General features: G+C 40.6%; 1 protein-coding gene across 1 annotated transcript in view; it reads left to right on the top strand.

Annotated features, from left to right (window-relative positions):
• LOC110983482 (uncharacterized) overlaps nucleotides 1–24,002 on the top strand; it is a 50,704-nt gene that overhangs the window by 8,497 nt on the left and 18,205 nt on the right. The window contains exons 2-11 of the mRNA XM_087142444.1: nucleotides 13,102–13,440; nucleotides 17,051–17,317; nucleotides 17,569–17,844; nucleotides 18,468–18,618; nucleotides 19,136–19,269; nucleotides 19,938–20,053; nucleotides 21,340–21,490; nucleotides 22,827–22,938; nucleotides 23,266–23,444; nucleotides 23,575–23,637. Coding sequence (XP_086998570.1) covers nucleotides 13,102–13,440; nucleotides 17,051–17,317; nucleotides 17,569–17,844; nucleotides 18,468–18,618; nucleotides 19,136–19,269; nucleotides 19,938–20,053; nucleotides 21,340–21,490; nucleotides 22,827–22,938; nucleotides 23,266–23,444; nucleotides 23,575–23,637 — 1,788 coding nt within the window. The remainder of the gene's footprint in view (nucleotides 1–13,101; nucleotides 13,441–17,050; nucleotides 17,318–17,568; nucleotides 17,845–18,467; nucleotides 18,619–19,135; nucleotides 19,270–19,937; nucleotides 20,054–21,339; nucleotides 21,491–22,826; nucleotides 22,939–23,265; nucleotides 23,445–23,574; nucleotides 23,638–24,002) is intronic.

Below are 24,002 nucleotides of genomic sequence, written 5' to 3'. Positions count from 1 at the left end.
GTTTTGTGATTTCAGTTAGGAAAAGAAAACTCAGTAATGTTGTATGTCACATCTCTTTACCACAGTGTTCTTCACAGTCATCATTCTGATTGTTCCTTTAGACAACTGTGCGGCTGCCACACCCCATTGGCCTGATAAATAGCTTCCCTCCTCCCTTCCAGAAAACAATGTGTGTAAATTACCAGGTTTGTGATGCTAAGAAAACAAAAACAATGACAGGTGCAGGTCAGTTTGGTCTCCAGTGGTGGAAATTGTGTTAAGTGGGTCAGGAGTCTTATCTGATATTCTGTCACAAGTTCGTCAATGAACTGGATGTGGCAACCTTGACCTAGGATGCACTGTAGGTTGCTAAGGGGTGCCAGTTTGTTAGTTTGGCTTGGCTTGACCATTGGTAACCAGTGATTGACCGGCTATGGTACATGTACTGTACATATGCATGCAGATGGAGTGACCACTGGGTGTGAGGTAAAAGTAGACATCCATGGCCACCTCAAATCCCAGGCTTTTTGGATTCAAGAACTTGATCTGTTAATTTCAAAATCATCAAAGTTCCTACATGTACAGTTTGTGTGATGTTATGAAATGCACATCTGTTTTCTTGCCCAACTCGGCATTCCAAATTATTTAATGGACTGAAAATCAGCATTTGGGTGCCATGATATTTTCTGGGAATTCTCTCAATTTATCTTGCATGCACTTTCTGCCATAACCGAGTTGTTTACTCAGAGGAGAATGAGAGTAAAGTAATGGTTTCAACAGGCATTGGTTGAGGATTACAGGAATGCTTCCCTGAACCATCAACCATACTGCCATACCATGCCATTACTTGTCAGGCTTTTTGTTTAGTGCAGTGTGATTTTAATGTGTTGATTACCATAGTGACCTTATGTCACTCAACTACCCCACTCAGCAGAAACAACAAACAAAGTGTCTCCCTGCTGAAAATTGACATTGTCAAGGTATTTGACAGAATACATTTATGTTGGAAATGACCCATCGGGGAGCTTTGAGGACTTGGTTTCAATTCCTTGGAATTCCAGTCCTTGGACTTTGCAGAAGGTGGCATTCATGGAACTCCCATTACTTTGTAGAATATGAGTTTCCTCCTGCAAAGGTTCCCCCAAAATAGAGTACAGATCCCAAATGTACATACTATACAGGTTAAACATATATGCACCTGTACATTTATTGGTTGTGTAGTGTACCTTTCTTAACATCCAGTGATGCATTGGAATTTGATATTAAACAAATGGTTGGTTCATTGCGTAAAATAATTTCTTCCACAGCTCTGCCTTTCTTCAGTCTTCCAACTGTAACATTTGAAATCAGCATAAATAAAACATCCAATTGATTGCAAATCTTCAAAGTATCCACGTATCTGAAATGTTATTACATGTATGCATGTACATGTACAGTTCGTTATGGATGCTTTTAAAGTTGGTGCCAATGGTGCATCTCTGGCCATTTCATATGCTTTGTACATGGACAATGTAGGCCTACTCAGTTCCACTATGTTTTTCTCACAGCTATCACATACATTTGGAAGCGTTGTTTATATTCCGTTGGGGCTATAATAAACAAATGGAGGGTATCATTTGCACAGACTGCACATCATCAGGGGTGTTAAACCTGCAGTGATCATATGCCTTACTAGGAATGTGCTCCAGTCATGCATGGTCATAACAATCTCTACTGGCTGGGACAGTGTTTGGGAAACACGGTAGCCACTCATGGAAATGGTTACTATGCTGCAGTGTGTATTGTCAAGATGCTGCATGTTGGTGTACATTTAGATGAAAAAAATAACTGTGAACCGTTTAGCTCATACTCAGTATCTGTGTACACATGTATACATGAAGTTCCATTCCTTAATGTCTTACTGGGCCATGCAGCCTTTTTGATTAGTTGCCTACCATTATTTCTGCTCAGAGTTCACAGCAGACAGTAATCTAGGCAGTCAAGTTCCAGCCACTGAGCTCCTAAGTTTTTGCAATTAGCCAGTTGTTTGCTTAACATCCTAGAGGTGATTTGTGTTCAAGTTGCCCCAGATAAAGGCCAAGCATTTTAAGCTGTTTGCCAAGTTGTGGCACTGACCTTAGTGCCCTCTGGTCCTTGTTTCTTCTGTTTGACCACATGCCTCTTGCATTCCCTGGTTATTAATCAATTTTCTTGGAAGGTTGTATTCTGGTTTATCAATTACCATCGTTGTGAATAAATTACAGAGACAGTGATGCCTACTGACTGCTGCCTTTGACAAGGATTCTGCTAAGATTGAACATCAGACCTCTTTGTCCAACCTCACGGGTTTCTTCTCTCATAAGGGTTAAATTGCAGGTCAGCTGATGAATCTATTTGCAGATGAAATTGATCTAGAAGCCTTTTGGGAAAGGAAAGCATTTCTAATTGATGCATGGAACCTGATACTTTGTGTCACCTGCATTTGTATTCCGGAGGTTCTGCACAATTGTCAGGCAGTTAATGGCTTTTCCATTTATTTTTCCACATACTTGATGTGATGTCGAGCTTGATTTTTTCATGATTTCTCTATATTAACATTATCCCTAACCCCCTTTGAGTGTATGTAAAATCAAATTGAAACAGGAGGATTGGGGACTGTTGGGGTTAATTGATCATTCAAGCTTCAGACAATTTGTACAAGCACCATTGTGGTCTAGTTGCATAGGTCTAGTTGCATAGATCCATGGAATATCAACTTGTAGATTACTGACAGTAGTGGTGTAGCCACATGCCCCCCCTCCATTCCCAGTGGCCCCCTCAGGTGTTCCCCCCCACAAAAAAAGAAAAAAGGATGAATCATGAACAAGGCTAACATAAACCTGCCCCCCAAAAACTGCACCACTTTAAGCTGGTGCCCCCCCCCAAAGGATGCAGGGTGCCCCCTTTGTGCACTCCTTGCTAGGCCACTGACTGACAGCAGCAGAGACTTTACATTCCCTTTGCTGATAGACACCATAGAAGATACAGTGAAAAATATCCTGCCCAGCTGACCACATTGACTTGATAGAATCTGCAGATGTGGGCCACTGTCTACTCATTATTGACCAGTCAATGACCACTTTCTACTGCTGTTTACCCAGTCACAGTGGGATCTACAGCATCAAGGTTGTCTGGTGACTTGTTGATGTGTTGCTTTCACACATATCCCTCTTATCCACAGAGCAAGGATTTAGACTTCCATAAAGGGTGTTCATGCATGGGAATGTATGTACATATGTACATTTACCCTGTTCCACTGAAGAGACCTGTTGCCCTGTCTTTCCCTATGCTCAAACAGCCTGAATCAAGGACACATACATGTACATGTAACATGTTTAACCTCTGTGTCCAGCAAAATTGCATCATGGATTTTGTTGTACTCACTTCTACATGTGTGGATTGCTACATATGCGGGAATGGGTTCACCATCTCTCTCTCTGGCGGCCCTGACCAAGGCAGGCAGCTAGTGCATGTACACATGCATGTACATGGTAGATGTCTGACATTTGCAGGACATTGTAAAGAGCACTACAGTTAAAAGGACACTTATGAAAAAGGGCACTTGTTACTAAATAGGGCGGGGGCAGGTGCATTAATACTCCCTGATCCCCATAAGCATCCTGATGTATGTTCATGTAGTTGCATGTACTGGTATACACTCCTACATACTTATGCACACACACCTGTCTGTGGAGGCCATGTGAACATGCACATATTAAATATCAATGTTACTGGAACGCAACATGTTATAGGAGGATAATTTTTGTTGTGCAGTGGATGATGCTTGTAGTACAGGGTATGCTAAACTTTTCTGAGCAGCAGTACTACATGTACTGGTTGATTTTTTGTAGAAACTCTGTGCATCAATTGTTCTGTGGTCCATGGGATCACACATCCCTGTCTTCAGCCTGTCACTGGTGGGATTGTGTAGGACTAGGAGTCAAGTGATTTGTGTATGTCATCACTGCTAAGTTGATGCTTATAAAACACACTGTGGTTGTCATCGGAGTGTGGTCAATGACCAGAAGGACAGTGAAGCCACTCTATCTCCACATGTATGCATGCAATGCTTTTATGTCTTGTAGTTCATATTTATCAAAGCTTTGTGTAGGGAGTGTTCATCTTAGGGAAACATCTCCCTTTAAAACATGCAGTATAGGCCTACATGTAGGCCTATTCCATCATCAGGACTTCATTCATGTCATCTTAACTGAGTTTGTACCAGAGGGGGTCAGTTGCACCTACATTAGCTACATGTAATTACTTGGATAATATCTGTTGATTGCCTGTCTTCAATTGCTTGCAGGAGAGTAGCAATTTGTAGAAATTAAGGCACTTCTCAATGTGGTTTCTTTTCTGTCTTGAAAACCAAGCAGGCCATGAATGTAGGGATTCATGTTTTTCCAACTTTGAGGCATTGCAATTGCTGCGGCAAAGAAAGTTTTACAAATTTGTCAACTTTTCACCCTCAAATTGATAGAGGAGGTAATTCATTGTGGTATGTGTACTTGTACATTAAATTTGATTAGACAGCCTCCCTGATTTCCCACAGGGGTAGTTAGATTGGATTATTTGGGTCATGCTGGGAGAATAGGTTCCCAGAAATCAAGGTGAAATGGGCCAGAATAGGCATACCTGTACATGTACATACTTTGCATGAACAGGGCAAAAAACAAGCATTTCTAGTATCCTCTGCTATACAGCAGTCTCACTCTTAGTTAAGTTAGGTCAGTGCATTGTAACAGAGGCCTGGGAAATGCATGTCTACTTGATGCATCATTCAACTTTTCATTTGGTGTCAATCCCCCCCACTCAAGTATTGGAAGGAATAGTGGGTTTGTGTACAGTGATTTATCTTTACAATACACTTGAGATAGTCCAGTCCACGTTGCTTCACAGGGGATGCAGGTACATGTAGTCCTTCAAGGAGGACTGGTGAAGCCATGTGTGTTCCATCATTCTATCCTGCTGCTATTTACAGGGGACTCTGCATTTCAATTAGATCATTTAACAGGAAGCACCTGTAAGCCAAACTGGGGTGAACTGGGGTCAGTCTTGAGGGGAATCACTGGCCATGGAGCTATAGCTGCTTAGTCTGTTCTTGTCAAGAAAGCCTGGATCAAAGGAATTCCAATGATCTGGAACATTTCTGGCTGTGTGACTCCCTCAGAGAGTAACATTGTGTCATTGGCTTTCTTGCTAGTTGCAGATTTAAGGAAGGGATTCAGTCAACCTGAAAAGATCACATGTAATGTGGTTACTGAAAGGGTGAACTTGAAAGCTTTGAGAAAGTCAAACAAACGAATGCCATGACAGGGGAGGGTGAAATTACTGAGGGGGGGGAGTGTACCCTTTATTTCAAGGGAGCACTGATATGAGTCCTGAGAGCAAATTAATCATGGCTTGTTTGTGTATGTGGGCCGTTCTTTTAAATAGGGGGCCAAATGTGTGACATGGTGGTCAAAATTTCAAAATTGTCTAAAATTAAAAACTTGTTGATATGTAATTGATAATACATACATGCAATAAATGTAAATGATTTTTGCTTTGAATAACTACTTGACGTGTACAGACTCAATTTGTGCAGTGGTGCAGGAAATTATTTGACGTGTAACAGAGAAACCAAATATGATGGTTCTATGCATGTCATTTTTGGTTAGTAAAGGTTTCTTTTCATTTTTTGCCAATTTGTTTTGTGTACATACATGTACCATGTATTCTCATCACAAGTTGTGATTTTTTCTAGGTATGGTTTCAGGTGGCATAAAAATGGGCAAACATTTTTCGCAAAAATTCACTTTTTGGCTATTTTTGGAATTGTTGTGCAAAGTTTTGTTTGGTTTAACACAAAGTTGCTTAAATAGCAAATATATGGCATAGCTCATAGGTGTGTATGCCATTTAGCTTGTGCACCTTTGCCAGAAACATTAAGTGTTTTGATGTTTTTAGTTTATTGAGCTTTATGACTCATTTCACGTGGTTTGCACATGGGAAAACTGTCACAATACAACTGTTAATTTACACTGGGAATTGCATTAGATCTTGTTTAACAAATGCAACACTATTTCATGTCTGCAGTCAATGAATAGTAATCTCATATAAATTAGGAACACAAAGATACTCTGAGAGGCTCTGAGACCTGTCCATATTTCCGATGAATGGGAATTAATGCAAAGCAATTTTGATGTCATTAATCATTACAATTGTCACCAAACATTGCACATATTGCAGTGGGTCCAACATTTGTGAATAAAAAAAGAAACCTTTTATGATGAAAATGAAGAAGTAAGGATTGGGGCATTAGAAAAAAATCTTGTTAAAGTAGAATCTTGTATTTAAAGTGCTGCTATTAACGAGGTCGGACTGTCATGACTAAACAGGTATAAAATCTTGTCACGCACTCACTGGCCTACTTGAAAGTTGAAAACATAACTTCTGTCTTTACTGGATAATGAAGAAAATTTCAAAGGATTCAGAGTTGCAGAGATACATGTACTTAGATGCCAGTTCACATTTTTATGCAGATGAAATGCAAAGAAAGTTTGATGTCATGAAACATTTAAGCTAAAAAGTTTAACAAAATCCCCCCGTCCAATTTTGTGATTTGAGCTGTATGCTAATGTATGTTGAGGATGTCACAGCGCGCCGGCCTAGCCGACCATTCACCAAAAAAATAGCACCAGCATCCCGAGTCGGCACACGCCCGCTGGTGACTGTTTCCTGAGAGGCGTTGCACTGTTTCGATGTGGTCATGTGGTTCCGCCGCTCACAAGACAGTTGCCGCGGCACGTGCACCGACTTGACACGGCACGCTGTGAATGGACCGCTAGGCCGGCGTGTCGTGACATCGTTAACAGACATTAGCATACAGGTAAACTCGCAAATGAAAAAATGGCAACTTCCAGCTCGACGACAAGCGTTTCCGATTCGAAGGTGGGAAATGCTCGCTTTCTTCCACACGCTCATTTTTATTTGTGAGCTTTAAGTGGGTATAGTGTTCCTTTTTTCGGTAAATATACTGAGTTTCAGGTAAATTTCTCTTTCATGTCTCGAGAAGAAACCTGCAACTTGTAATATTTTGTCACAGCGTAACGTGTATCAAAAACTTTGATCAAAATTTCTCAATGATGAAGGAATGGCGGGAACTTGGCATGTCTGTGTCATGTGACGATCACGTGACAGCGCATGCAGGCTTGCAATATTATCCTGACTCGGGCGAACGTTGGAAGTTGCACGAACTTTTTTGTTTACAACGTAACAATTTTGCAAGTAACCAAGATTTTTTTTGACAAGAATTGACAGGGATATCTTCAGAAATGTTTGGGATCTTAAATACGAGTTTGTAGGAGGTATTTTTTGGAGTACTTAGAGTTGATATTTTAGGCTTTTGAAATGAATAGCAATAATGGTTTTTTTAGCAGCCAAAAATGATTTTCACTTCGTAACAACTGGAGGAACGAAATGTTACGTTGTTATTTCAGATTATGACGGCACCTGTATTCTCAATTAGATTGAATTTAATTCGGAGATTTATCCGATATCATAATTTACCTTTCTGTTGATAGGTTAGTTAGAAAATAAACGATTTATTTGTTTTGCCAGTGGTATGAATTGTCTTATGATGCTCTTTCCCTTGCAATTATCGTGTAAATCAACTTTTTTTAATGTAAATGAATTGAATGTAATCAACACATATTAATTGACAAACGCATATGAAAATTAAATGGGAAAATGAAACTGGTCTTGTTTTAAATGGTCATGAAAATTGTGATGTCCCTGAAATACACATTGGCCCCCATATTAAAAGAAAGACCCATGTACATGTACCTGTTAAATTGGGGGGAGGGGTTGGTTGGGGGTCACAGACGTCTGCCAGATCCAGAGGAGGTCCATGTACAGTACTTGTACATAATAAGTATGCACTCTTTCTCCATTGCCTCCCCCTTATGCCTCTGAATCAATGGGCAGAAGTCATGAGTAGCACATTTTGCAACAATCACATGTACCACAAGGATCATAATCATATGTAGGCCTATTTGCAGGGCTTGAATTTCACCGCTGCAATGCATTGCGTTCGGTGCCCTTACTGTTGGCCGCAGTGCCCTGAAAATGTCCACTTTGTTCACTTCCAAAGCTGGCCATGTGGCCCATTCTTCCTGGCAGTGGTGCCCCTTGAAACAATACCCTACATGTACAGTATGTTTCCAGTAAATTCCCGACCTCAAATTCATGTGAATGTGGTTCGATCTACCGATACACAGTTGTCTTTGTGCCACATGAGTGAATGGCTAGGCCCGCCAGCCAGCCGAGCTGGCAGACCCGGCACGCTGCACTGTACCGTATACGTACATATACCGTGTGAGGCTTGCTGCGGTTGGCTTTGATTTACAATACATAAATATATTTCCTTCTGCAGCCCAACTGTGGACAATCATCTTAATGCTGCAGCAAGTGCAGGCACATGCAGGTGTCCAGCAGCCCAGCACAATGTGCAGTGACCTGGTCAGCACATGCATAGATGGGCTTAGGCTGTGTCTGAAATGGGCCTCCATAGCTACGTGTAAAAGGCTAGGTCTATTGTCTAGATTTTCTTCAAGTTTTGGATCACCAGTAGACTCAACTCAACTACACGTGTGTAATTGATTTTTACGAGATGCTGATGGGTTAATTGGCCAACTTTGTGGCGGGGTATGGTTGTAAGCTCGCACTGTGCAGTCGATAAAGACTCATCAAAATCTAAACAAAACAAGTTCTCTTTTTGAGTCACTCGAACTAGTTTTCTCAAAATTAAGAAATGCTTTGTCAAAAAACCTGCTTGTTCGGTCCTGTAATAGGATGTTATGTCATATTTAGAAATGTTAGGAGTGATTTCTGGGTCATGAAATATTTGAATATGGTCACTCAAGCACTTAAAACCAAATAGTTCATTTTTTCCAGTTTCTAAACTCCCTTTCCTCTGTAGAAATTGGGTCTTATTGCCCCTTTTGTTGGCTTCAGTGCCCCTTCAATGCCCCATTTCCTGAGGCAAAAATGGCAGTGCCCCCCCTCCCAAAAGTGAAATTCAAGCCCTGTATTTATAAATTGAGTGTATGTCCAGCAAGAAATGAGGCCGAGGCCGAGGGGTACTGATCCCCCTGCATGTCCAATCGCTGTACACACTCTAGACTATATGAGTAAAACGATTGCAGTTACACCATGGAGCAGTCTCTTTGGTGAGTATGTGTTTCTGAGAAGAACCAGTACGTGTGGTTCTGAGAAGAACCCCGGTTCTTCTCAGAACCACACATACTCAAGAAAGAGATAGATCCGTGGTGTAACCGCAATCGTTTGACTCGTATAGTTCTTTCACCATGAAAACCTTCAAGTCTTAACACTCTAGACTATTGTTACCCAACACATCCCCATTGATGTCTGAAAAGAATTCCTCAGATTCCAGCGAGACAATGAGCAACACAAAAGGGGGGTGCCTGTTTAATTGTCTGGAAAATATGCCCTTTTTAGTGAATAAAACCCTGCTGAATTCTCTTTCTATTAATGTCAAGCTTGGGTCTTTCCTATGTATGTTTTTTACAAAGGGGCCTATATGTATGCCTCCCTACCCATTCTGTATCATGTGACTGTGCCTCATTTTGAGCATGATCAATTGGCCAAATGCACGCAATAGCTCTCTGTTGATAGCAAATACAGTCACTAGCCTGGTAACAAACTTACCCTGTCATTCTGAAATTGAAATGGAGACTGCAGATATACAGCCAAGCTTAGTGAGGTGGTTGATGAGGAATGCACGCTATCCCATACCAGGAATCTCAGAGGGTTTGTAGAACTTTTGGCCTGCAAGTGCATCCAGCCATTTTATGAGATTTCCCTGGGTAATAAATCATGTCTGTCATAAAGTGTCTTTGAGGTCCATTATTTCACCATGCCAGCATGTGGGTTTATAGTCATGATATAGAATGATTTGGCTGTAAATTATGGAAGTCCGGAAGGGATAAGAATTCAACTTGAAATTGTTCCGAAGATATGTGTTTGCTGATTACAATTTGTGTGGATACATTGTCAGCAATTCATCTGTTTCATCAAAGTTTACACCTATGCATTATGAGTGAAATGCAAAACAGTTGTTGAACTAAGGAAACGTTCAAGATTTAATTTTATTTCAGGCAAAATTTAAATCTATAAAAGCTTACTTTTTCCATTTGTCAATGATTATGAAATAATAACATGGTAACTTTTTAGTGTCAAAGAATGCCATTGAAATCATTCCTAAAATTCCAAGTTGTGCAGGCATGTGAGAGTGTGAAAACGTTTACTAGGATCCCTTACAATCTGCAGAAGGGTAATTACAGCCTTTATGATTAGATACATGTGCAGACATCTACCGGGTATGTGTGTGGTCCTTTTTAAAAGACAGCAATTATTGCAGTAGCATGCCGTTACCGTGGTGATCCTTAGGATGACATATTGCCATGGTTTGCCATGGGCATTTGGACAACTTTCTGTGTTGTGTGGAATCCAGCACAGCTGTACCGAGCACCTACTGTACATGGACACATGGACACATTATACACGAGCATCTTTGTCATGTTGTTGTGTGTTCATGCTGAGAAGTTGCTATAGATGATGTCGAAGAGATACAACAAATTTTATTCAAGGATTTTTTTCTGGTTTTTCAAATAATTATGTTCAAGTCCCACAAAGTTAATGCTCGTACCCAGACATGCATGCACTATAGGCTTCTATAACTGCCCCATATCAGGAAACAGACAGACAAAAATGAAAAAAATCAGGAGTATGGTTAAATCTGAGCATCATTGGTATCTACTGGATTGTTTACCAGCCCTGCATGGTCCCCTGACAGAAACATCCTAACTTGGAGATGGCCTTCCTGTAAAAACCCCCCAAAAGCTTTCAGCTAGATCCAGTGGGTATTGCACTAATGGACATGTTTCATGTAAGTGGCAACATGTGGATGAGAAGCAGCAACCCTGGGACATGTGCTGAGCATGTACTGGTACATGTACATGTCAGAACTGGATGTCTACAGCTAGTCTGAATGTATGCGTACATTGGAGTAATACCGTAACCATTAATGTTGAGAAATCCTGGTACATTGGTTCATATAGGCCTACATGTACATTGACTAGTCTTTAATTGTCATTAAGTTTGTAAATCAGGTGAACCAAACTTGTTCTAGATTCTTCAAAAGCATGCCACACACATGTACATGCAGGGTTCCCCCGGGGTACTGATATGTGTGAGGTGGTCAAACAGATATTACCAAAGTTCTTGTTCCTAAAAACAAAAGTATTGTATAATAACGAAGCCAAAGGGGAAGCAACTTACAATGTATAGCTACTGATCTCCTTACCAACAGTTTTCTAGCTAGGACCATTTCAGTGCCAGGTAAATGTTTAGATTGCGAAGCGTAGCGAGTGCAGTGAGCCGAGCTCTGCGGCTCATAGCTGGACTGGCTTTGCACCCTCTATTGATATTGGCTGGTCTTGAGCCAAGACTATGAACACGTGCACACTGCCTGAGGGGAAGCTACATTTATATATCCCACAATTTCACATCTGGGTCTAGTAACAATGCTAGCTAGACATTCTCAATGCTTTCTGATGCTTGAAATGCAATCAAATTTTCAGATATATTTCATTTTTGGGGGGAAAATCTGTGCTGGCGGCACAGCCAATTTGAACCCGAGAGTCGGGCCGAAATTCGCAGTACTGCTGGGTGGTGCCCCCCAGTGCTGCCCACCGTGCATGGCTAGAACACCACTTACCAAATACCAGTTGAAAGTTATAGGCATCCTGGAAACTACTCCTAAAGCTGCCTGTTTTTTGTTTCACATGCAGAACTCATGTCAGCGGAAAATGACATGATCCTATGGCACAGGAGGTCAAATCCGGGTCACCTTAAAGTGCCCCTTGTGTAAACTCACTAGAAGACCACAAAGTGGGTTCAGGAATTCCCCAGTGAGTGTGTCTGTACCATAAAGCTATACAAACACCCAGGCAGCCTGCCCTTAAAATAAGAGCCTTTTGGTAGAGTGTTCTAATGGGGGGTTGATGCTGGTTGTAGGAGGGTGTCAGTCTAGCTGGTATCCTTTGTTATTCCATGAGCTTGGCAAGGCAGAAAATTCAGCAGTTATTGCAATAAAGTGGCCCTGAGTAGGTTATTGATTGTCCTAGATTTAGCCCGGTTTTTAGACTAAGTGTATATGTTTAAAGCACTAAATAATCCTAAATAATCAAACACTAATTCAGGCACGTGTGCTCTGCATTCTTTTGATTCCAACTTTGATCTTTGCATTAAAAACAAAAAGCTTGTTGCTTTGTAAGGCCTAAAATGCCTTTCTCTACATTTGAATTTATGTTCTTTTCCAATTAAATGGACATGTATGATTTTAAAAGATGATTTTAACTTTAGAAAATGGTTTTAAAAATCATACTCTCGAATGTACATCGTAGGAAATTGTTGCCCCTTGAAGCGTTTCTTTTTTGAGACAACATATACCGGTAGCCCTTCAGTCAATGTTTATTTTGCCGGTACATGTACATGTAGGCCTTTAAGTCTCAGGACGTTGGATTCTGCACAGTGAGAAAAGAAACCTACCGTACAGTATTCTTGCCAAAACCTGTTTGCTTTTACCAACCTTACCAAAATTTGAGCCTCGGTTGGTTATGAGAGTTTGGAATTGGCCTTTCGTCTGTTGTGATCTCTTTAGCTGAATATTTACCGGTGGGATACCCTGGCAAAGTGTTGCATAATATTTACCTGAGTTGCTGTGCTTCATACTGTGTGCATAACAACCCAATGAACTGTTTGTAGTGAATGGTTTACCTGGTGACTTTGTGGGTTTCTTGATGAGTTGAAAATCCATTGAATGTTACCTCTGAGATTCTGTGACATGTACATGTAGAGATAACAAGACCAAAGGTTGCACTTATGTACGGTAGGCTCTACTGTAAACGTAGCAAGAATGTAATACATTATTGCATGGGTACTGTATGACATAGTGCGGGGAATTAAAAATTAGTCATCCTAACTATCTTTCCCAAACAGTTTGTTGATCTGTGATTGTCTTTTTCTCTTCCATTGCAGATTCCAAGCAAGAGACCATCTATGCTCGCTCTGGTGACATCGTGACTCTTCCCTGCAATCAGTCAGTCCCGTCCCCCTCTCCATCCTTATCCTTCGTTCCCTTCTTCCTCCAGTGGCGTCGTTTGGATCTCCCTTTTCCCTTTTACATCAGTTTTGCTGACTTCCCGCCCTATGTGGACTCCCAGTATGCCGGCAGGGTGTCTGTTGAGGAGGACTTGTCCTTGCGCATTGACGGGGTGGTAGCGGAGGATGACGGCTTGTATGAATGCCAGGTCATCGTCTTGACTGGCAGCTATGATAACATTGGAAATGGCACCTTCGTCCACCTCATTATAATTGGTAAGGTCTGTTTGAACCATCTGTAAGGATGGTTCGGTTATCGTAGTGTACGGTTCTACCGGTACACATGCAGTTTTAATGTTTAGGCCTATATCTAGTGGTAGGCTGTCCACAAGTACCAAGTTAGCTGGAAACAAAGCAAGTTCAAACAATTGCTTTCCACCTGTGTGTAGTTACTTGTTCACATTTTGAAGTTTTGTGCCTGCAGAAATATTGTTGTTCAAATGGGTAATTTCTTTCTTTTTGAAACATGATGTTGACTAATTCAAATGCCAGATTTGTGAATCTTGTATAGATTTTAATTAACTGGCGGCAAGTGTAGTTCATGCATGATGTGTATATTTGTCTCTCTTAAATTAAATTTACTGACTCTTTGTTAAATTTGTGTTGAAAAGTTGAGGCTTTACATCTGGGCTTGAGACTCTCTGTTTTCACATGCTCGAAACGCTGCTAGGTAGAGAACTTTCAATTATACCCCAAAAATAAATCATTGCATGGAAAAAAGGAAAGATAAACTACCCAAACAACTTAAAGTCAATCATTTTTTTTTAACTGAATAGTGAACCGGCTTATGTGCTGCACACAGAACTGCTATATGTACATGTATTTGATAGCAATCTGGACTGGTTACAAGAAATGTTGTTATTGTTGAAGTGGTCTGTTATACAGTTTGGAGTTGCCCAATTTACCCCAAGGCTCTACCATTGATCAGCCGAGATGTTAAGTAATCAAACAACTAGAAATCTTGAATGGAAGGTTGTACAGTATACATTCCATCACTCCTCTACCTAACCCAAACACCCCATTACTGGGTGTTTTATTTGGTATAGTGGGGATGCTTTGGTGTGACTGTTGAAGGTTTCTCCATCCAGCAAGGCTTTCCTCTTGTGGGCTCAAATTATCAGGTTTCTGTTGTATAATCCTTGCCAGATCAGAGTCAATCAATAAAAGGCTCCATCATACAGTAGATATTGGTACTTCAATAACACTTTTGCTTTACTTAATCTTGAAGTAGAAGTTGTTTTAATTTCTTTCTCCTAACTGGCTGAGGGAATTCCTTCCATCTGTCAGACATTCAGGAATTTTATTCAAATGTGACCTATATGTTCACTTCTCTCAGAGGCTGTGTATTTAGAATCTGTTAGCCTTTAGTGAAAACAACAAATTATTCATGGAAGTGGTCAATATACCATTCTTGATATGACACTCTTGTAAGCCTTTCACAGTCCAATAAAAATTGTTTTGATGGCATTCTAGGCTTGTTTGGAAAATTCAATATTCATGATGTGGATGCACATGATTTCTTATGCTGCTGATATCCAAATGTCTGCATGGCAATAAAAGAAAGACTTGAGTAGGCAACTGTTTAAATTTGTGGCTTTGTGGGAAAACTATAGGGATGGTTTTGGGGGGTTGAGTAACTTGAGTTGCTTTTGGTTTGTTAGGTACTTAGCTACTTATATTCATGTGGCATACGATATGCAGTGGTTCAACACTTCTTAAACCCTGAATGTAAATTTACATGTTCTATCCATGAAAAGTGGCTAGTGGCATCTTTCAAAATTTGAATTTCCACCAATCCCCAAGAATCACCCAGCACCTGTAACGGTCCACTATGCCAGTAGGTGTGGGTAGGCCTACATGTTGTTCAGCAGTCTAATAATACATTTGATAAACAAGGAGGCTGCATTTCAAACACAGCTTAACGGTTATCCTGCAAGCGGTGTTTCTTGAACAATGATCACTCACAAGACAGGCACGCGTAGCCATGCAACACCCAATAAGTCACTTAGACCTCCCAGCAGCTGCAGACTCCATTCATTATCTTTATAAGAAATTCTTTGCCCTGGGTTTAAACTGGAGCCCTCTCTCTCCATATAGATACTCATTGGCCAGTAGAAAATAAAATCCTGTTTCTTGTGGTTGCACTGTACACATTCAAATGGCTAATGCAACCGGGTACCAAGAATTCATTGTTTACTGGAAAGAATGACTCTTTGAAGGCAAAACTCCATTAATGCCACTTTCTCTCCTGACAACTGTTACTCGCCCAACCATGATACTGGAATGAAGTCAAGAAACAAATACATGTACTTCTTCCATTCCTTATGTTCAATTTCTACAAATGGTCTGTTCACTTGTGCAGGATTGAAACAGGTACTCTCTACATATTGGACATGGCTGTATGCTTGTTCTTTGGGCTTCTGTCATCAAATAGGAATTTGGTGTGAAGCCCTGGATTGACAGTGGCTCAGTAGCCTCAGCGTCAAGATAGATTAATTGTTACTCAAAATTTCATATGATTACCCAGAATGGGAGTAAATGCGTGTACCAAGGGGCCAGACAGATTTACCGGTAAATGTCTGTACATGCAATGTACGTGTACCAGGCAGAGGTACATGAAACACAATTTGTAGTGGTTATCCATTTGAAGTGGTTTCTGTGGGTGATTTAAGCCCTCTTCTTTAAACACCCCGCAAATGGATTATGCACCCCGCCTGGGGCCATCGACCCAATACAAAAGACCTGATGTGCTAGGCGACTAGAGTGGTGGCCCTTACACAGTTCAGGGGAAAAACGAGTGACACTTTGTGTCTAATAAGGACTCTGTGTGCATTACGTGTTTGCTGTGGTAAGAATTCAAACTTTACAAAGACCAGATTTGATTTCACAGTTTGAAAGGATTCTCAAATCACTGGCTTGTTCGAGATAGCTCTAGGATGCCCTTTTTGTACATGTATATGCTGAAGCTCACATGAATTGAATGCTGTGCTAGGTTATAGGAGGTAGCAATTGAGTTTTGAATACTTAGGACCTGCTCTGGTGCATGTATTCAACTGGTTTTTCCATCACCTGTGGCACTTTTTTTGCTTCTTAAATTTGATACCTGTAATCGTCCTTATTCAAAAAGACTTCCCTGACAATAGAGAAAATAGACTTTGTTAGTTAAAAAAAAAGGAGAAAGTTTTCTGGTGAATGGTCCTGCTTTCCAAAACGACGGGGGGAGCTTCTTTTTATATGTACTCACAAAGTACGTGTAAATTGATACGAGTAATCTGCAGTTAAATAGCTAAACGGTCTCCCTTTTCATTCTGTAAGGGCTTCTTTGGTTTGGTTAGGGAACGAGCTTTGTATTTGAATGGCGTTCAGGCACACATGTACATGTGCTTAGACCAGCTTGAGTTCTTGACAGTATTTCCCTCTCCTCAGGCAGACTTTTTTTATCCAGGAAACCTGATGCCAGTGATCAACAGTAACACGGTGAACTTGCTTTGAATTCTTGGTTACTCGGGCAAAATAGGCTTCTGGCAATATCGACTTCAGTTTTATGGGACAGAGTGTGTTTCAGTTTTGAGGGTTTTTTGATGGTAAGGTTTATCCTTGGCCAGCTTGATCTTTCTCTTGCTTTCTGTTTTGTTTTGGGGTGTTAAAATTCCTGCCCATGATGTCCCTATGTATCCTGCAGTTAAGAAAGTACATACATTTCTCTGTTATTGTCAATTTAATAATTGCCACTGAGGGACGATTGCTTTGAAATTTCCTCTTTCATTACCTTGGTTCCCCTTGGTATTTGACCAGCATTTGTTTCATTTGCTTTTTGAACCTAAAGGTCCACCCAGATTTCTTTCAACTCCACCTGCATTGGTCATTTTCCACGAGGGTAAACATGAAACCCTTCAATGTGTTGCCAAGGGCACGCCCACTCCCACTGTCACCTGGCAGAAAGATGGCGGCCCACTGACCAGTAACCATATCAGGACAACGGTCAATTCCATTGTGTTTGAAGGGGTGAGGCAGGATGACAGTGGAACGTATGTATGTAAAGCGGAAAGTGAGGAGGGGGCGGTGCAACACACTGTCCGCCTACTAGTTCATGGTGAGTCATCATTTTGTGGTTGAGAGTTTATATCATGAAAAAGAGTGTCATTGTGAAATTTTAAAACTTGGAGAATATTTTTTCTTGTCAGACCTCTCAAAACGTTATTACATTGATTGTAAACTTGTAAGAAAATGCCAGTCTGAAGAGTGTGTCTGCCTTTAAGACATCACTCGGTCTTTCCTTGAAATATTTAGTCCTTGTTTCAAGGTAGAACTGAGACCAAGTGATGCTTTTATCTTTTTCCCCAGGTGCCCCATTTATTTTCATCCCACCGCACAATTTAACAGTCATCAGTGGAGAACTGGCCATCTTTGAGTGCGAATCTGAAGCCTCGCCAGACAACGCCACCCAGCGCTGGTACCGTGGCAGTGACCTGATCCAGCAATCCAGCCAGTATGAGTTCCTACCAGAGGATGGGTTGATGATCAGGGAAGTGCAGCCCCAGGATGAGGGCTGGTACTCCTGTTCACCCACCAATGGTCTGGGGGTGGATCCCTCAGCAAGAGCTTACCTGGATGTCCAGTGTGAGCAGAATTGGACTTGCAATTCAAATGGGAAAAGAAATGAAAACACAAATTGATATTGTGGTTTTTTTCACCAAAATAAAAAGCGATTCTAATTCTTTAAGCTATATTGAGTTGAATCCTAGTTCTAAGTGTTCTTACATAATCAATATAGCTGGCATCTTTCGGCAGTATGGCAAAGAGGACAGTCTGCATTTTGGAAAAGCCATCAAGCCCTCAAAGTTTACCAAGCCGAACTTTCTGAGTATTCTGATTAAAAAGAAACCTTGTGGAACCCTTCAGTAGTCACCTCTGCCAGAAACCAATTTTCACCTCACGAATGAACACTTAAACTTCCATTTTTTGAAAGGGGCGTCAGGGCCAATGTATAGAAAAAGTGGCTGGGCTCTTACTGCCTTAAAAAAGTTTCAAACTTATTACTTGTGGGATTTCAAAGTATCTGGGAAAGAACAGGTTCATACGGTACCGAGACATTACAAAAAGAACCCAATTCAAGTTCAGACTTCCAATCAGAACTGTAATGCCAACCACTGCCAGCCCTAAGATATCACATCAGCCAAGAGGAGAAATCAAACAACTATTTGTGTATAAAACTCCTTCCTCCTTTAATCTTAATGTGACAGATCCTGCTGTTGTTGCATCCATGCCACCTGATGCCTACATATCCAGGGGTTTAGATGTGACCCTGTCCTGCCCAGTTGATGCTGACCCACCGTTATTGAATGTGGTTTGGAGAAAGGATGGGTCAGAGGTCATAGCGCAGCAATCACTCAGGTATTTCTGTGTTTCATCAAATGTCCTTGCTTATTTTCTGTGCCATTATGAGTCCTTACCTAATCATTCCACCTCAAGGAATATGAAGTTAGTGCCTGAGGAATTTCTTTTAGGGTGTTCATCCCCTATTGCTTATGAGTGGAGATTTGGTGGACTTGACCATTTGTTATTAGCGTTCGATACGAATGGGATCGACTTAATGACATCTGATTAACTTCTGATCTGACTTGTAACAGATTTAGATGAATTCAGAGCAGATATCAGTGTGAGAATTTCTTATGTTGATTTTCAGATTTTCAAGATGTACTTTGCACCAGAGAGATGTTAATTTTAATTACAAGTTTGCATTTATTTGACGTATTTTCTAAACACTGTATACTCAGTGCTTGTCTGAGAGCTTGTGAATTTTTTCACAAGCTCTCGGACTGGCACCGAGTATACAGTGTTTATAAATGTATATGTCTGGTAAGGACAAAACCTGTAATGAAAATTGATTTCCTGACTTGATTCTTGACAGATACAGAATCTCAGATGAAGGTGGCCTCACCATCTTCAGGACTGATTTAGGAGACAGTGGGTCTTACACCTGCACCCCTTACAACAAGATTGGAACAGCCGGGGAATCAACAGTCACTCTACTTACTGTCAGAGGTATAGACCAAACCATTTTGATCTTTAGGAATGTTCAGTAAGAGTTACCCTTTTGACCACTGGTAACCGTCACTTGAAAAAGTCTGCTGGCTAATTTTGTATCGGTAGTTAAGACCCTTTCATAAGACCACCACCTGTCAAATACAACACCTCCGGTTTGCATTGAAATCATAACTTACTCATGTTGACTTTAACTAAAGCATTGTTTTGTCATTTATAATTGACTGAACAACAGCAGCCTACAAGAGGTCCCTGTATAGGGTTAATGGTAAACAAAGGGGTCTAATCATTTAAGTCTAGAGAGTACATAAGCACCTGTTGCAGATGGAAACCACCCCCCTTGCAATGGGAGCTCTAGTTAGCTGGCATCCCTCTGCCAAGCTTTTAAATACTTTTCCTAATGTTCCTGATGTCTTTTCCTAATGTTCCTGATGTTCCACAATTTCACTTGTACATTTAGACTTATTCAAGAATATTCTTTTCAGTCTATGCCACTGTGAATCATTGATTGGGCTGTGAGGTAATCAATTATAGTGCTTTACTGTCTATATTGGAATTGACTGATATAATGTGTCATGCCTCATGGACTATATTAAAAAAAACATGCTGGTATCTTGGGCATGACAGGAGGCTGTCCGGTTCCAACCTTGTTTGTTATCACACCACAGATCCTCCACAGTTTGTCACCAGACCCAAGTCCCTCTACCAACGCTTGCTAGGTGAAGACATCACCATACCATGCTCGGCAACCGGTGATCCCGCCCCTACGATGTCATGGCATAAGGTAATGTATAGGGCGTTGACGACGTTCCAACATGACCAGCGTGGTACGCCGCGAGGTACCAGGATGAAGCTGCATGTCGGGGGGTGGGGAGCAGTGCTATTTGAGCAAACAAGAATCAGATGAGATTTGAAGGTGGCTAGTCAATTGATAGGTTCTTTTTTAAAAGAACGGGAGGGCACTCACAGTTTGGACAGTATGCTCTGTCCTGTCCTCACAGAGTTACTTTCACATGGTGCTGCCACAAACCTGTTACTTAAACCAGAATCAGCCAATCAATTTATAAACACATCAATAATTTAAAAAAATGCTGAGAAAACATTGATTTGGGGGAGTTTAACAGAAATTGTGTTTGTGAGATCCACAGGAGCAGGTACATGTAAAAAATAAAGGTATTGGAAGATCTTTCAATTAGCATGGAGTAAGTTCCTTGAATGAAGCATACTGTATGCAGCGTCTTATGTGCAATACCAGAAACTCAAGGTTTATATTATAGTAGACAAAATTCCGCTGGCGTAGTGAAGACAAATAAACACATCTGCTGAGCTGACTCGTTCTGTACTGAAATGTCATGCCTCTAGAGTTGTCTACAGTCCGATGACCGTGGAATTGTAGTCATCCTGCTGTCTGCATTTCCAGATCATATTTATTTGACTAGAAATGTGAATGCTGCCGTGACATTAAAAATGGCAAGACTGTTTATGAAATTGGAGCCATCCCTGGAAAATTAAATTACCACCCGGCGACATATCGTTTACTGATATGTATTTGATATTAAAGAAACACTTCTTTCCAACGTTTTTGTCACCATTTTCACTGTGTTGTGCACAATTAGAAGGCTCCACAGTCTGCCGCATTCAGTGTCATTGTTATCTCTAAACACGATATTTACTGTAAAATTGTTGAAGTACTTGGTGCTGGATGACGTGTTAACACACATAACAAATCTCCTTGTTTGTTCTTTGGAGGTTGTTTACACTCATTTAAGAATTCCTTTTTCATTTCCGCGGTTAACATATTACGGTGTCGTGCTTAGTCAAGTCAAAGCACAATTGCTAGGTGGAAGAATTTGTGGGTTAAAAAAAACCGCCCCCTGCAGCTTTTCGGGTAAGAAAATTTGACGTTCACTGGTAATCAGGTAAATTATTCCTGTGCGTGTAGTTTATGGAATATGAATATATTTGCCAAGTTTACATAAGTCAATGTTACCTTGTGTACAGCAGAAAGAGCAACAGTTTGAAAACAACCGTCTTAGTTTCCGATACCGTGGATTTCTTACTGTGATTTAGGTTGATGGTAAACTACCCCCATTACGGTCCAGTGTCTCTCAGGATTCTTTGATGATTCGTGGATTAACCAAAGAGGATCATGGGATATATCATTGCCAGGCAACCAATCAGATTGCAGCAGTTGTTACCACTACACAACTGATTGTTGAACGTGAGTTGAGTCGTCGCTTCCCAACAAATATTTCAAGAACTGGGGAAAAAAAATCAATCCTAATTTTAGAATTTCACCCCAAGCACTTTTTGGTTTTTGTCTAGATTGGCATAGATCCTTTTGGCGACTTTGAATCTCCAAGTATTAATGGTTTTTCGTGGTGTAAGTGAGCCATGATTTTGACAGTGAAATTGTTTCCTGTGGTAGAAATATAAAAAACTGCAAAGCTTTCAGGCAAAACTCTAGTCTTTCATGCTTACACAGCATTTGAAAATCAGTTTGAAAATCTGACAATGAATACCCAATTGTGGTAAAGTACTGCAGTGGGCTCATTCAGTTCTCCATTTATAGTGTATCCATGATGACATTTCAATACCATGCAAATTAATAATAATTCCTAGGTCCATTAAAATACAATAGTTGCTGTTCTTCAAAATTTATTTTCAAGATTCGCAGTACTTATAGAAATGATATTTTTGATAGTAGCATATTTGACCAGTTCATGCACCCCTCTGTCTTGAATAGTCATTCATTGACTAGGCTTAATGGCCCTCAATCTGATGTTGGCAAATATTGACAACCTGATAAGGTGACAAGGCAGCATCCCTCCGAACCCTGACTGACCTGTTTGTCACCAACCACAACAAAACTTTAACCCAGATAATGTTGATAGTGTACTCTGGTTTATAAGATGGCCCTTTTTGTTTAGTGTTGTAATGTTAGTCTTCATAGTACCTGGGATAGTCACCAGTTGTGGACAATGGAATGGTTGGGTTACCAGTCATTGCCATTTGTCAATGTCAGCCCAGACACAATTCTGGCTTTCCTGATCTTGAGCATTCCAAACATTGCCTTTCATGGAATTTTCAATCAGATAAAATTGTTAAAATCCCAGAACGTTTTGTTTTCTTTTTTTTAAAAAATCCTGTCCGCATTGGTTGCTTGGAGTAGCCACTGTTATCTGAGATTGAACGTGTCAGCTGCTGACCCCAGCATGTTTATTGGTGTCATGTTTTGAGACAGACTGGAGATTCTGGTTGAAATCCTTCAGTGGAGTAGGCCTACCAAGCTTTTTTAAGTCAGAGCTTTAAGCACATTCTGTCTGTACGATGTTAAACTAATTATTACAATTCTAAGATACTGTTTTGCACAGTTTTTGTTTCCTTGAAATCAATAGTATTTTACATGGAAGAATTGTATAGATTGACTGGCACTGTTATTTTCTTGGTTTAAAAGTAAGACATTTAAAGCTTACCGTTATTCAGTCCGATTTTTGACATTGACCTGGTGATATACACTACCTCTAATGTTTTTATGATTTGATTTTTTGTCACAGTAACATCCCCCCATGAACCTTACAATGTCACCGTGGCAACCACCATTAGCTCAGCCCGTGTTGCCTGGCAACCAGCCTACAATGGAGGCTTCACACAGACCTACACTGTGTGGTAAGAGCCTCTGCTGTGCTTCATATTCTGTTTGCTTTGTTGCAAAATGAATGATTGAGGTTTATTGTCATGTGTAGGGGTTTACATTATTTGTCGTTGATATTGTAATATTGATTTGAAGATGCCAAGGATGCAAGGTCAGACATATACTTGTTCATGTCATAATGCACCAGTTAGTTTTTCTGTAATCTGCAGAGTTCCAAGATTAAATTAGCTTATTACGATAAAGTCTCTTAAGTTGGTACCAACAAGTTGTGTGGGTCAGTGGCTTCCCAAAATTTGGGTGTTTCCCTCTTGTTGGACTGAATTTTATATATTTTATCCAAGGTACCTAGAGGCAGGAGTAGCCAATGAGGAGTGGATTACATTTGACCAAATACCAGAGGACATCAACTTCCATATTGTGTACAATCTTAAGCCAAGTACTGAGTACCTGTTTGCAGTGGTTGCCAGCAACCAACTAGGACAAAGTCTGTTTAGTGAAATGGTCTCAGCAACAACTAAAGGTAAATCCATCCCCAAGGAGTGAACTGCATGTAGTTGAGAGGGTTTCATCAAAGATTACAAAAATGCGTAATTGATTTCTTTCTCCAAGTGGTTGTTGACAACTTTACTATAATTTATTTTTTTTCACAGATGCAGGGGAGTTGGTGTCACCAACTGATGAAACAGGGAAAACACTCATCCCTATTTACATTGGTAAGCTTGGACAAGATCTCACAGAGATTGCAGAGATGTCTTTTGGCTTATTACTGTACATTGTTTCAGCGCATGTAGAATATGAGTCCACTATCTGGTTCGTAAGTTTGACGTCACTTCAGTTTAAACCATGCCCACTGCACATGCACTGCACACAGAGTTACATGCGTTGATCTCCGTTTATGTGGAACCATGGAACCCGAAGTTGAAGCGCAACTTCCACGATTTGCATGCTCCCATTGGAGCCTGCAAATCGTGGCACGTCCGCCTTTGTGACGAAGTCACTTACGAACTGGATAGGCTGCAGACACACAAGGCTATCTTTTAGTTATCTTCGATGCTGTGTAGACTGGGAGATAGTATTG

Source organism: Acanthaster planci, linkage group LG10, assembly GCF_054643075.1.
Source record: "Acanthaster planci isolate LZ-2023a linkage group LG10, COTS_SCS, whole genome shotgun sequence".
In the NCBI taxonomy this organism is placed as follows: domain Eukaryota; kingdom Metazoa; phylum Echinodermata; class Asteroidea; order Valvatida; family Acanthasteridae; genus Acanthaster; species Acanthaster planci.
Note: the sequence above shows the minus strand (reverse complement) of the source record. Positions and strands in the feature narration are given on the sequence as shown.